The sequence below is a fragment of the Aspergillus ibericus genome (assembly GCF_003184845.1).
Source record: "Aspergillus ibericus CBS 121593 unplaced genomic scaffold BO80scaffold_28, whole genome shotgun sequence".
Classification (NCBI taxonomy): Eukaryota; Fungi; Ascomycota; class Eurotiomycetes; order Eurotiales; family Aspergillaceae; genus Aspergillus; species Aspergillus ibericus.
This window is the reverse complement of record NW_020292126.1, coordinates 212,454-226,335: the sequence shown is the minus strand read 5'-3', so window position 1 is coordinate 226,335 and position 13,882 is coordinate 212,454. Positions and strand designations below refer to the sequence as shown.

The 13,882-nt window shown below is 54.9% G+C and overlaps 7 protein-coding genes across 7 annotated transcripts; 4 read left to right on the top strand and 3 right to left on the bottom strand.

The window, feature by feature from the left end:
• Positions 1-60: 60 nt before the first annotated feature.
• BO80DRAFT_359189 (trafficking protein particle complex subunit 5) lies at positions 61-879 on the top strand (the record flags this gene model as incomplete). The annotated part of the gene is made up of 2 exons (XM_025715919.1): positions 61-338; positions 390-879. 2 exons carry the CDS (start codon positions 61-63, stop codon positions 877-879), a joined length of 768 nt encoding a protein of 255 aa, XP_025573815.1.
• A 49-nt stretch (positions 880-928) lies between these two features.
• On the bottom strand, positions 929-2,839 carry BO80DRAFT_426474 (microfibrillar-associated 1 family protein). Its single transcript, XM_025719778.1, has one exon. The coding sequence runs from the start codon at positions 2,743-2,745 to the stop codon at positions 1,285-1,287; it is 1,461 nt and encodes a 486-aa protein (XP_025573814.1). The 5' UTR covers positions 2,746-2,839; the 3' UTR covers positions 929-1,284.
• A 192-nt stretch (positions 2,840-3,031) lies between these two features.
• Positions 3,032-4,229, top strand: BO80DRAFT_494783 (putative ssDNA binding protein Ssb3). Its single transcript, XM_025723904.1, has 3 exons — positions 3,032-3,434; positions 3,539-3,593; positions 3,741-4,229. Exons 1-3 carry the CDS (start codon positions 3,177-3,179, stop codon positions 3,806-3,808), a joined length of 381 nt encoding a protein of 126 aa, XP_025573813.1. The 5' UTR covers positions 3,032-3,176; the 3' UTR covers positions 3,809-4,229.
• A 303-nt stretch (positions 4,230-4,532) lies between these two features.
• On the bottom strand, positions 4,533-8,235 carry BO80DRAFT_359130 (putative GATA transcription factor (Ams2); the record flags this gene model as incomplete). The annotated part of the gene is made up of 4 exons (XM_025715914.1): positions 4,533-5,851; positions 5,901-7,909; positions 7,973-8,126; positions 8,196-8,235. The coding sequence occupies 4 exons, from the start codon at positions 8,233-8,235 to the stop codon at positions 4,533-4,535; spliced, it is 3,522 nt and encodes a 1,173-aa protein (XP_025573812.1).
• Positions 8,210-8,922, top strand: BO80DRAFT_124968 (uncharacterized protein). The gene has a single exon (XM_025713527.1). The coding sequence runs from the start codon at positions 8,428-8,430 to the stop codon at positions 8,800-8,802; it is 375 nt and encodes a 124-aa protein (XP_025573811.1). The 5' UTR covers positions 8,210-8,427; the 3' UTR covers positions 8,803-8,922.
• Positions 8,923-8,967: 45 nt separating this feature from the next.
• On the top strand, positions 8,968-9,726 carry BO80DRAFT_436059 (mRNA splicing protein SMD2; the record flags this gene model as incomplete). The annotated part of the gene is made up of 4 exons (XM_025720939.1): positions 8,968-8,990; positions 9,105-9,137; positions 9,366-9,614; positions 9,684-9,726. The coding sequence occupies 4 exons, from the start codon at positions 8,968-8,970 to the stop codon at positions 9,724-9,726; spliced, it is 348 nt and encodes a 115-aa protein (XP_025573810.1).
• An 884-nt stretch (positions 9,727-10,610) lies between these two features.
• On the bottom strand, positions 10,611-12,682 carry BO80DRAFT_456503 (putative dihydroxyacetone kinase (DakA); the record flags this gene model as incomplete). Its single annotated transcript, XM_025722176.1, has 4 exons — positions 10,611-11,239; positions 11,311-11,936; positions 11,993-12,500; positions 12,676-12,682. 4 exons carry the CDS (start codon positions 12,680-12,682, stop codon positions 10,611-10,613), a joined length of 1,770 nt encoding a protein of 589 aa, XP_025573809.1.
• Positions 12,683-13,882: the final 1,200 nt, after the last annotated feature.

Genomic DNA, 13,882 nt, shown 5'->3' with positions numbered 1-13,882 from the left:
AGCCTATCCATTGTCGCTGATCTTGATCCCGACCTCACTTCACCAGCATACACATCCAACATGACGCAACCTGCACGACACGCCGCGATGCTATCGATTAGCAATAGCGGGCCAAATACGATGGCCGGGGAGAAGCAGCAATCCACACAACACATGCACACTCAATCCCAGCCGAGCCAGGGGCTACGCGTGCCGTCGAATCGCAAGACCATCTATGACAGACATCTGAATCGGAGCCGCAGCGCGGAACTGAGCCGGGCCAGCTTCGCCTTTCTATTCGCAGAGATGGTGACTTACGCCCAAAGACGAGTCACCGGGATCCAAGATCTAGAACGACGGTATGGCTTGTCCTTGACGTAGAATTCCAACCCCCGGCTGATCTCTCTCAGCTTGAACGAACAAGGCTACCCCCTGGGTCTCCGATTGCTCGACCTCCTATATTACCGCACCATGTCCAGTTCCACTTCCTCTTCTCTATCCAGTTCCTCGACTTCCGCATCGCCCCCGAATAGACCTCTTCGCATTCTCCCTCTCCTTCATCTCATCCACGGACCCCTATGGCGACTCCTCTTCAACCGGCCGGCCGATGCCCTGGAACACTCGGTGTCTCCCGAAACCCCCAATGAATATATGATTACGGATAATGATCCCCTCGTCAATACATACATCAGTGTTCCCAAGGAGATGAGCATGCTCAATTGCGCGGCATTCGTGGCCGGCATCATCGAGGGTGTTTGCGACGGATGCGGTTTCGAGGCCAAGGTTACGGCTCATAATCAGCCTACGGAAATGTGGCCTGGTCGGACGATTTTCTTATTGCGCTTTGGAGAGAGCGTGATGGAACGGGAGAAAGTGTTGGAAAGGGCCGGAGTCAAATAAACTTGACGCTTGATACGACAGCCACGTGCAGCGGTCTACGGATGGTCGGCGATTGTTCTTTGCAGCGATTTCTTTCAGTATACTAGATACGAACGGGTTCACACTCATGTGCCGCGCGGGTTATGGGGCCAGGCTATTTGATTACTTGGTATACGATCGATCCACGAGCCGTTACTGTTGAGCGAGATGGAAGGGAACGCGATGACTCGCGCGGACATCTTTGATTCTTGTATATGCAAGCAAGATGTGTGATTTATGTACGTTGAGTCCATCGACCCAACGTGCAGATATATTCGTCTCGAGGCCACATTAATGCAGGAGAAAGGAACAACGGTTCCCAATGCAACCCTGATCCAAGATACCCAACAACGCCGATAGAAATAGAATGAATTTTACATGTCTCATTTAGCGTTCTCGCGAAACACTCACGCGCCTCCGTTTCTCTCGATCCTCATAAGGCGAGGGGCTTCGCTTCCTGCGACTGCTTGTATCAGGCCGGTACCGGTCTGCCGAACGATCGCGACTGCGGTCTCGTCGCGGGGAGCGTGATCGAGATCGAGATCTCCGTCTCTCGCGCACCGCAGAAGCATTGGCCCCCGTAGGACCTCTCGGTCTGTCGTCGCCCCGGTCAGGCATGAATCGTTCATCGGTAATACCTATGGGAGCACCGTCGCGATGCCGGGACCGGTTGTTGAACCCCTCGCCAAAACGACCAGTGTCCTCGGATTTGAGATCCCTATAGCGCGTGCGTCCTTTCTTGCCCAGCTTCGACATATCACGAATCTGCATGTACTGCGGTAGAGTTTCCCGAGAGACATCATCCACGAACTTGGCCCCCATGAGGTTTCTCTGCGCCAGTCCCTCGCGCTGCATGTCTTCGCTGAAAAAGGCACCCTTGTGGAAGTAACGCTGCATGTATCCGGCCTGACCGCGATTCGCCTCCTTCTCTTCCTCCTGCTTGGCGATGAATTCACGGTCTTCGCGCTCGCGCTCCTCGGCCGTCAGTCCTCTGCGTCGCTCGATCTCCTCGCGCTCCTTTTCTGCTTCCTCGATCGCCTCACGCTCGCGCTTGATGCGCTTCAGCTCTCGGAGCTTCCACGCTGCATATTCTGCCTCTGGGTCCTTTCCATCCGTGTCGTCAATGGCCTCTTCGTCGCCCACCTCCAACTCATCGTCATCCCAGGCCCGATTTGCCTCGCTCCGCGCAATGGCGTCTTTCTCTAGTTGCGCTCGAATCAAAGTATCTGCTTTTTCTTGTCGTTGTGCCCGACGAGCCTCTGTGTCGGCTGCCGAATCCACCGTAGTGCCTGCTCCGCCGTTCGTTGGTTGCGTGGTATTGCGCTTGTCTTTTTTGATGAACGTAGGTCGTAACAGCACCCTGCGGGGTGCTTCATCTTCCGAGCTGCTCTCTTCTTCCGAACTTTCTTCCTCTGATTCCTCCTCTTCCGATTCTTCATCTGCGGCAATCTGCGCCGGCTTAGCAGCCACCCTATCGCCCGCAACAGGGAGAGCCGTCTTCGAAGGTCGAACTTCTTCATCATCCTCATCCTCATCCTCCGTCACAAAACCCTCCTCATCTTCATCCTCATCCTCCTCAATCTTCACATCCTTGACCCCCTTGGCGATTTTCCCCGCTGCCGCCGCCGGAAACGAGCTCGCCTTAGGAGCCTGTCTCCTCTGCTGTTCAAGTCTGCGCCGTTCCTGCTCTCGGATCTTCTCCGCCTCGTTATCTTCTTCTTCTTCTTCTTCTTCCTCCTCTTCTTCAGATGAAGGCTCCTCGGCGACGGCTTTTCCGGGTCGGTGTCGGCTCGGTTTGAGGGGGTTTGCGGTCATGCCGCGATGGTAGGAGGGGAGGGGGGGGGGCATGTTGTGCTGCTGCTGCTGATGACGTCTAGCAAATTTGAAATAGGAGTGCTTGCAGCTGAATCGTTGGAAAGAAGGAATGCGCCCGTGGCGTGCGTTGACAGAAAAGAATTATTAGCTTCAGCTTCAGCTTCTGCGGTCCGGAGGTACCTCCGCTAACCACCGACCGACCGACCGCCGACCGGGCGATAGAATAATGCAGCTAGCCACAGTAGCTAGGGAAGTCAGGTGACTACGCGTCACGCGTGCCGCGCCTTTACTTTGATTCCGGAGTTGATATCAATATCACCACCATCACGATACCCCTCTCTCTCTCACTCTAATTCAATTCATCAATTCTCTCTCCTCCTAAATCTCTCATTCTGAACTACAGAACCAAAACCACCTCCAATACCTGAAAAACGAACAACCAACCCCAACCCAAAACATTAACAATGTCATTACAAACCCCCCGCATCCTCCCCTCCCACCTCCACGCCTTCCACTCCTCCTCTACCAGCACCAACACCTCCGGCCCTCGATCCTCCCATACCGTTCGTATCCTCGGCACCGTGACGGCTCTCCGGGGCGATACCGCCACCATCACATGTGGGAATCATGGCGATGTTACTCTCATCCTGAAACCGGATTCGCATCTTCAGATGGGGAAGTTGGTCGAGATTGTGGGGAAGGTTGCGGATTTGGAGGGGGGGGTATGTTCTTTTCCTTTACCTTGTTGGGGGTTTTGTTGCTGGGGGGAAGTGGTGGAGGGGGGTGGGATGAGATGGGATGAATTACTGACTTGGATTGAATACAGGGCGTTGGGATTCGTGTCCTTGGGTCGATGGATTGGGGGAATCCGGCGGATTGTGGTATGTCTTCTTTCATTCACTTCCTCTTTTCTTTTCAAGAGGCTTTGGCTTTCGCTTGGTGTGCTGTACTATACTATATCCCTTCTTAAAACAATCTCATATCACACTGAACTCAGAAAGAAAGAAACTAACTCTTCACTGCACCAGACTACAGAATCTACGAACAGGTCGTGAACGCTACGCATCGACTGAAGCCGATTTTTTATGATGAATGAGTTATTACATGTGTCCTATAAATTTCAATTGAATCGAGTTGTTCTATTTAAGGGATTAAAAGAAATTACTGGGTATTGTGGTTGTGTAGTCGGGGATATTTTGCTGGTAGGCATAGTCTGGAAATACTATATGGGTTCGGGTTGCTGTGCTGTCTGGCGGGTAGTGCTTCTTGGGTGTGGTTCATATGGGATGGGGATCTGGGATGGGAGATAATGCAGTGGATAATGGTTGTCGAGGCTGTAATCTGGTGCGTGTATGGGGTATCTGGGTGTGTGGCCTGCTCATGAGTGGACTTGACAGATGTTGAGACGTTGGCGTTTGGGCTGTTTCATTGATCGAATGGGTTGTGATTTGATTATGGATTAGATGATATTACATATTACTGACCACTGATCCCATGAATGAGTATCAGTAAAGGTGCTACATATTATTATAGATGTCTCATGCTACGTACTCGAGATATTATCACTAATGATATTATCAGCTTGATCTTAATTTATACTTATCTAATGCACACCAGTGCTGGTATCTAACTATATAATCCTCCCAAGTTATCTCTCGATCTTATTTCCGTCCTATTCCACCCTATTCCATTTATTCCATCCCATTCCCATCGGAACGAATTTGACCAAACATCGGCATAGCCGGAATCCATCCAACGCCATCGCTAAAGACACAAGGAAATCAAAAGATAGTCGGCTCGTCATAACAAAAAGGAACTCATTAAGCATCAGTAGGTTGTGGTGGCTTGTCCTTGGCGGATTCGCTCTTCTCTTTCACGCCCAGCGTCACGCTGTCCGCGTTGAGCGCATCCGAGCTGAAAAACCCCGAGTCCAGCACGGTCGTATCAACATAGTTGAAAATATCAAACTGCGGGTTCTTTTGGAGGTCCGGATCAGACAGCAGCGCATTGATGAGATCCCCCGAGTCTTCAGTAGGCTCGCCGTTCGGCTCGCCGTCGGTTCCCGTAGGAGACACATAATCCGAAGGAATCCAGTCGGGCCAATTGCCCTTGTTCGAATCCAGAGCAAACAGCGCGTCGGTATGCGCAGACGGTGCGTCCGAAAAGATATCCACAATCATATTGCCCATCTCCCCAAAGGCATCCGTGGTGAAAGCATCATCCACCAAAGCCGGAAGCCCAAGACCCTGCGAGCGCGACTGCTTCGACGTCGTGTTGTGGCGCGCCGGTCCTGGGCTGCTCTGGATCCGTTGGAGTCGTTGCGCAGTGATTCGAGTCGGGGTCGCATCCGAGCTGATCCCCTTCCGACTCCGCGACGGCGAATTGCTAGGCAGCGAGTGTCGCTTTTCGCCCAGAATGTTCGCGCGAGGGTTGCGACGCCGCGGCGTGGGACTCGTCGGCAGATCAAAGTCAAATTCAGGACTCTCGAAAAGCCCGTCCAAATCGGCAGAAGCCTGATTCTCCTTGTCGTCCGGTCGCTTGTCGGTTCCGCGTGAGATCCGAGGGCTGCGCCGGGGACTGTTCAGAGTGGCATCACCTAACGTTCGCAAAGGCCCGCCCTCATTGTGCGAATTAGGAAAAAGCACTCGTCTCACGGACTTGGGAGTCAGAGCATTCTCACCCGCAGCTGGAGCATTGCGGTGTTCAAGATTCCGAGCGGGGCTCGACTGGATCGCTGCGCGGAGGGCCGCTACCGGATCCTGCTCCTGCCAACGACTGCCCGCCGTATCGGACGACTTGCGTGGCTCCAGGCTGTTGGCACGGCGGCGCTTGGCCGGTAGCTCCCGGACATCGTCATTGTCGGGCACAGTGCTCGGCTCGTTCTCGTTGTTCTCCGTTTCCCCGCGGGGGGTGGTCCCATCGTCCACCGGAGGCGAGGATGCATCGGACGCCCCAGGCGACGAACCGTCGGGTTTGCTGGAATCAGCCCGGGCACGGTTTCTCGCTGACGCAGTGTTACTCGAGAGCGGACCGCCACCCTTGCGGTTCCTCGGAGGGCGCTTCCGCTTGTTGCTGCCAGACTTGTTCCACTTGTTCTCGGGTCGCATGGCCTTGAACTTGTGAAGCCACAGACCACAGGCTGGATGTTCATTAGCAAAGGGACCAAGGAATCAATGGGGACCACTTACGGTTGCAAAGCAGGACCTGGACAAAGTCCTTGTCCGCATCCACCAGGCTCTTCTTGTAGATCTTGAATTTCGTGACCTTTTCTTGGTCGTTGCGGTCCACAGCCTGCCAGAACAGCATCGTGGGGTCCTTAATCAGTTCATTGGCCTCCTCTTCACTGCCCACGATCTCCTTGGACCAAGCCCTACGCCAGGTAGGGGTCTCAATCGCACCGCAATTTTCACAATAAGGCGGAACCTGTCCGTTCTCGATACACTTGACCAGGCGGGCTTGAACCTGCCGCAGTCGTCGGGCACCGGCACCACTGCGAACCTTGCCATCCTCGGTGGGCGGCGGCGGAGCAGGCGTCTCAGCGACCGAAAAGTCACTCATCGGACCATTCCAGGACTGCGTGCCCTGCATATGCACATGGGAAGGCATGACTGGATCGCTGGCCGGGATCACACTCATAAGCTGCTCCAGCTCGCTCTGTGACATGGGCGCAGGGGCCAGGGGCTTGGGGGCTTGTCGGATACCCGCGCGAGATGATGGCCTCGATCCCGCCAGGCTGGCCGGAGCACGAGGGACTGCGGATGACTTCTCCTTACCTGCCTGGTCGGGCGCATCACTGGCGGGGTAGTTGTCATGGTTCATGGGTCCAACAGGCGAGCTCGCTGGCGCAGTCGGACGCACGCTTCGCTTGCCGCGAGTAGCATCGTGGGACACCGATCTGGGGCAATCATCCAAGGGAGTACCGATTTCCTCATCCAGGAGATCATCCATACCCCCGCTCATGAAGCCCGAATCCGGATCCGTGGCCATCGGCGGGAGAACCGGGCTGGAGCGACCAGGGAATCCGCAATCCAGAACAGGAGGGGAAGACGGCATATTGAAGGAGGGCTCAAAGAGGCCTTGATACCGGGACTCTTCCGGCGACTGAGTGTGATCCCCGGGTTGATGATCGTCGCTCATGGGGTAGGGGGATGTGTACTGCCCATGGCTGTGAGTCGACGACTCACGCAAGAGGCTATGCGGGGGGCGAGCGCGGCGAGGAAGGTCATTGCCGTGGGAGATTGGAGTTGGCGGCCGAACGGGCTCTTCATTCGAACTTTGAGCAGCCGCAATCGACGGGTTGACAGGGGTAGGGCGATGGATCCGGACAGAGGCAGCCGTGCTGGCGGCCACACGGAGGGAGCTGGGCTGTCTTTCAATGTTCAGATCGGACTTGCCGGGCCACTCGGTACGGTACAGCTTGGCTCTTTTCCGGGGTTGCTGCTCCGAGGATTCGTCACCGCTACCGTAGCCAGACTGCATGGATCCTCGGCGACTGGCATATCTCGCCTGGGAGGGGAGGTCGGACTCGCGCATGGAGGCGCTCGATGAGGGGCGAATGACATCGGTGTGGGATCGCTCCTGTGGCTGGTGCAGCTGCAGGGCTTGCTCCTGCTGCTGCCCCGAAGCCGGGCATCCAGGCGTGGTCATCCGGCTTGCATGACCCAGGACGGACTGTGCGGGCGATACCGAGCGAATGGAACCATTGGCGGCAAACGAGGGCAATTCTCTTGGGGTCGATCCTTCACTCAGCAAGCGATGGAAGCGTTCAATTCCGGCGTGGTCCACGGGTGATGCCGTTCGGTCGGGTTGCTGAAGGCGGGGGGCCAGCAGACCGGGGTTCTGGCGAAGGAAATTGGTCCAGGCCTGTGCGTCGAACTCGTGGGGGATGACATTGCTCAATTCGCGGTATCGCTGCATGCTGTCGAGGTACTCGCTTTGCATAACGGTGGGAACAGGGACCAGTCGCAATTTCACCTCCAATGTCTCCTGGGCACCCTTCGAAAATAAGCCTAGAACATTCTTGCACACCCGCCCGGTGACCATAGTTTCCGATTGATGTGCCGGTGCGTCAGGGGTCGGAGAAGCAGAAGCCAGAACCCAAGAGAGCATTCCCTGCCCGACGAGAGGCGTCTCATATTCCGAGTAATCGTAGGCGTACACCGTATAATCCTGCCCCAGTTTGGCAACGAGTTCCGGGCTATCACATGAAACCGTGGCCATAAGTATCCGTGGTTGACCCCTCCCTGAAAGGGGTACTCACCTTGCCGAGACGATGGCTTGAATGCATGTCTTCAATTCAATGACACCGATTTGTGTTTTCTCATCGAGGACAGCAGTCTGAATGTCGAGGAGATGGGGCCAGCGGGCCAGGCAATTCGTTTTGTTGGCATCATCGAATGTGTAGAGCACCTTGACTGCAAGATTCCGCGGAACGGTAAGCATTCATTGCAAAACTGACACCTCACACACAAAAATTCACTTACGCCTCATAGGCCGGACGGAAATTCCGTCCTGAGAGTCCATTCCACCAAGCAAAAAGAATCAACCATAAGCCAGTCAAAGTACCCAGGTGTGAAGGGAAAGTTCGTAAGGTTTTGACGAGAGGTGGAGGGTTGCACCCGGGTCGTTCGGAGGGAGGCTCGAAAAAAGGATTGTCGAAATGCAACCACAAAAGAGATCGAGAACGAAGCTCGGTAACTGGTGATATCTTTCAGTATGCGGGACTTGTCGTATCGGCCACTCAGAAAGGCCCGATTGGCGGTAGTGTCAGCCGGGAGAATGCAGAGGCCTGGACGTATGCAACGGGGGTCGCGGGGAAAGGGCTTGTGGAATGCCAACGCGGGACACGGAGCAACGACAGGAGGAGCAGATGCGGTGAGAAACCTGAGGCATGAGAAAAAGAAAGAGAAGAATAAAGATCCGAGGAAGGCTGGAGAACTGGCTCTTCAACCACAAGCCGATCAGGTGAGAAGAAGGGGGTGGTGGAGAGAGGGAGGGAGGTTGGGGGTTTCGAGGAAAAGGGCAGACGCCTTGCATTTGAAGAGTGAAGCTTGGACGAACTCGCATCCGAGCGTGTCGGACGCGACGTGACGCACAGCCAATCGCGACCTCGGGAAAGTCCGGCGCTCAAACACGGCAAACACGCGTGCCACGTGACAAGCACCCGCGCCAAGCCAGTGCTTCACGACCGACAGAAGCTGATTGATACAGTCTCCAACTTCACGGCATCCCCCATACTTATATCCTACGCCCACCATGTCGACCGATCCCAAGATCCAGTAATTACCCCTCTTTCTGGCTCCCCTCGGTCTGCCGATGACTCATCGCCTTCCGTCATGGTGTAATCGGCACCCCAACCTGTTGAACCTGTGCTAACCTCTTGTCCAATCCAGAGACCTGCTCAACAAGCCTAAGAGCGAGCTCACGTATGTCCCATCACCCCTCCTTTTCCGTTCTCGCACAGATCCACGAGGGCAGTGCCTTCTCGCAAGGCTTTATCCCGCGCCCCCTATCACATGATGCCCGACCTGGCACACTGTCGCTCGCTCCACCCGATCCCTAGCCGTTGTCGCCCGCGGTTATTATCATCATCGCGTCCATTCTTCCCACCCATACCCGTCCTCATCCTTGCGCTAACCTCGCCTCCCATCCAGTGAATACGAGGTCTCCCTCGTCGAGGAACATGAGCTGACCGCCGGTCCTCTCTCCCTCCTCCAAACCGCCACGCGCACACACACCCAGGTCCTGATCTCATGCCGGAACAACCGCAAGCTCCTGGCCCGCGTCAAGGCCTTTGACCGCCACTGCAACATGGTGCTGGAGAACGTCAAGGAGATGTGGACCGAGAAGCCCAAGGGTGGTAAGGGCAAGGGTGTCAACAAGGACCGGTTCATCAGTAAGATGTGAGTCGCATCCCCCCCAGACCACCCCAAACCACCTCAGCAGCATCGCTAACCACCCCCGAATTCCAGGTTCCTCCGTGGCGACTCCGTCATCCTCGTCCTGCTCAGCTGAGCTCCGTCCACGTGACGCGCTCAATCTCTCGACGGGCCCTTAGTCCAGCTTCTTCCCTTAGTTGATCGAGTGGAAGCCGACGGAGACGATTCATAGTTGACACAACGAACGATACCCTTTTAGTCGTGCGATTTCCTCCTTACCCTCCTCCTCCTCCAAAAAAGTCTCTCCACGTTCGATCATCATCGGGGATGGTAGAACACCCCTCCACCTCCCACCCCATTCCCCTTTCCAACTACCGGTCTGGTCTGGGCGGCTCTTCTTGTCGTTTTTTCTATAATGTTATCTTTCGATCGATTTCAATTCATCGTTCTCTTTATCATCTACGGCGGGCTGATTTGGCGTTCTCCGGACCTTTGTTTTAAAAGCTAGAAAAGGAATGAATCTCTGAAGTGGAGTGTGGAATGGATTGCTGTGGAGTATCTCTCGGGTTTGATGTATGAGGACGCATTCCTAATGCTGGGAATCGAATCTTTGGCTCGAGAGCTGGATTAGACAGGTAGGGGTGTCCGATCGGAGCTGAAGTGGCTGTTCGGTTGGATGGACCTGATGAATGTTAATTTTCAAACTTTCTTAAAAAAAAAAGAAAATGTAACTGTAGACGATCTTTAGAGACGGGGTTTCCAGCGCCTCCGCTAGGTGCTAATTACCACTACCATACTTCTACAACTACTACAAGACGGGGTGTCTTGCGCCTAGTAATGCTGCTATATATCATAGTATAGAGTTTGGCTACTATGTGCTGATCGCCCTTAGCTGATAAGTAAACCATAAGCCAGGCCGACTGGAGTAAGACAAAATCATCATCATTATCATAATTATATTAGAAGAATATCATCAGCTGATGCAATATTTGTATGTACCCTGGAAATGAACCCCATCCCTTACAGAGCCTCGGACAGACCGTTGAGGAACACACTGAGTCCATGAGCGCCCGGGTCAGGGATCTTGCCCACCCATTCCTCTTCGCCACCGACGTAGACGCTGCGGCCCAAGCTGGCCTTCATGTTCTTGGTCGAGTCGGTGCCTTGTTGCGCCGCCCGGGCGGCAACGTGCACGTCCTTGACCTTCTGGAGTTGCGTGCAGAAGGGAACAAGGGCGTCGAGCAGCGTACGGTCGCCGGGCTGGGCAGGGGTGTACCGGGAGAGTGCGGAGAGTGAGTACGAGAGCGCCGCGGCCCAAACCTCGACAGTAGCGGGGGTGGTTGTGCCGCGGTCCTGCTCACGGAGGCCGTGGGCGAGCGCGTTGAGGAAAATGGCATAGATGGCTCCGGAGGTGCCGTCCATGGTGTTCTCCACGACGCTGACAATGCGGTTCACAGCATTCACCACGTCGTCGGTGATCTTGGAGGATGGGTCCTCCAGGAGCTGAAGGACAGCCTCTGCACCACGCTTCAACCCTACACCGCAATCACCGTCACCGACGATAGTGTCGTAGCGTGTGACTTCGGGCTCGGCAGCAATGACGCGCTGGAGGGCAGTGCCCAGGACCTTCTTGAGAACGCTAACGTCCACTGATTCGAATGTTAGCCGTAGCCGAGCAAAAAGCAACGAGGCAGAAGAGGATGGGTGTTGAGATACTCACATGTCACGTTGCTGGGCTGATCTTCGGGCATCTTAGTCCTCTTCAGCTCAACAGGAGCATCCGACCGATGCTTCCAGGTTTCAGTGCGAATGGGAGCGGACCAGCCAACAGCCTCCGCGGGAGCGTCGAGAAGTTCCAGGAAGGACTTTCCTGAACCCAGTCCAGTGTCCACGAGTTTCAACAGAGAGATGCTGAAGCCCAGGCCATTCAGACTGGTGAGGAAAGTGCCTTGAATGACGCGGACTGGCTTGACGTTGTAATCCCTCTCCAGCTGGCGATGCACCTCATCGGTGATACCCGCCAATTCAAGGGTGCTCACACCACCCAAGTTGTTGATCAGCAGCACAAAGTCGTCCTCGGGCTTGCGGGTGACCCAGGCGCGGTCAGGATCGTTGTGGTCCAAAAGTTGAAGAAGCATAGTTGATACCAGATCGACCAATGTGAACTGAACCCGGTGAGATCCCGGCTCGTTGTGAATACCCATTCCAACCTCAACCTCGCCATCGGGGATCGTGTCTGTTGGCATAGCTCTGCCTGGGACGTGAACGTGCTCCAAAGAAGAGCCAACAGAGACGAGGTTCTTGTTTGCCAACTGGGCAGTGCGGTAAACATCCTCCAGAGATCCACTGATCCAGTCAGTCCATGAGCTTACGACCGTCGCATCCAAGAGGATTCAACTTACCCAGCTTCGGCCAGCGCGCTGACAATCTTCAGAATAAGGATACCACCAGCAATACCACGGCGGCCGACCTTTCCTCCCTTCTTCTTGCCGACACCAACGTCATCGTTGATGGCGAAGAATTCGGACTTGATTCCGGCGGCTCGGGCCTTCTCCGTAGCCATACCGAAGTTGAGCACATCACCCGTGTAATTCATGGGGATGACAAGAACACCCTTCTCGTGGTCGACACAGTCCATGATAGCCTTGCGAATCTGCTCCGCGGAGGGAGAGGCGAAAATGGTACCGGCGGCCGAAGCATCTAGGAAACCCTTGCCAACGAGGCCTGCAAAAGCAGGCTCGTGGCCAGAGCCTCCTCCCGAGATGATCGCAACCTTGGACTGTGATGCCGCATCTGGGCGACGGAAAATGATCTTATTTTCGGGGTCGTATGCAAGAGAAGGGTTTGTGAGGGTGAGGGAGTGCAGGGCGGTCTGGACCAGATGGGTTGGGTCCGAAAAGAAGTGTTTGGCTGATGGGCCGGCGTTAGCGCATGCATCGGACACAGCGGGTTCTGCGGAGGAGATCTGACTTCATGCCGGCCCTGGAACAGGATCTGGGACTGCATAGTCTGGCGCAAAAGCCAGAAAGATTGGGGCAACATAAAAACAGGAATGAAATCCTCTAGAAAAAATTGTGGAACATACTCTGCATAATGGAGGGAGATCTGGGGGTTGATCGCAGCAAGAAAACTGGGGACTCGGGGCGAGTATGACGTTTGGCGGACGCGTAGGAACACGAGCCGTCTGTAGAGTGGGGTAGGACGAAGTACGGCTCGACTATCGAGATCGCGGCTGTTCGTCCTCCAAAAAGGCGATTGCGTTTGGCTTTATATATACACCTCCCTTGCTAGGACAGTGTCGGTTTCGAGCGGCTTGCATTTGTCAGTCCTCTCTTCAGAAGCTTTCGGGTTGATTCGCAGCGACTGTACCAAAGACGGAGCGCAACCCTGGGGATGGGCGCGTAGGATCGGAATAGAGTCCGGACAAGGCGGGGAAAAGTGGGGAAGTTGGATTCGCTCGAGGCTGGCAGCTGTCAGTCCACTGATGTTTGTGCATCCAGAAAAATGGAGAATCGCAAGGCAGTAGGGATTCTCATTTGTCCATTTGCACTCACAGTCACTTGTCAGGTGGACGATCGGTCGATTGGCGAGAAGTCTCCAGACGCCTGGGATGACCTTGTAGATCGCAGGGAATTGGGTAAGCAGTTAGCAAATTGAGGACGACCGAGGTCAGACCCGTCTACTCAGAGTAGAATGAGGAGATGAAGAAGAGGAAGTGAGAATGAATCGTGATGGTCCAGGGAAACGATGAGCGAGAAACCGGGGCGAGCGCGCTGAGATAAATAAGAACCAGACGGAGTATGCTGTTGGGGGTAGTACTTCAGGATGTCGTAAGTCCCATCCCGACTAGTAACCTGATAATTGCATTTTCGAGCCGATTTGAATCGGAATCCTAATTTTTTTTGCAGCTCACATGAGCAGGTCGTTTTTCGCATGACCGACCCATCGACCATGCGGTGCTGGATAGGGAAACTCATGCTACTACAGTTGTCGTTACCGGTGGTAATCGACTCGTCCGTCCAGCCAGTCACATCCCGGCTGGCTTCCCCATGGGTCTGGAACCCGCCCCCATGGAAATTACCCGCCCACATTGGTGACTTTCGTTGACCCTGCCGGGGCGCTTCGGCTTACTCTCTGCGGGAATTCCGCCTTGCCGTTGAACCTGACGACCTGAACGGTTGACGGTACGGCTATCTTCGAGTTGTCTACGACTCCCTACGGTTTTGCGTTCAGTGCGTCCGCGGGATGGGACAGCGCTGTTCGCGGGTTCAGAGTGATAATCGAGTTATCGT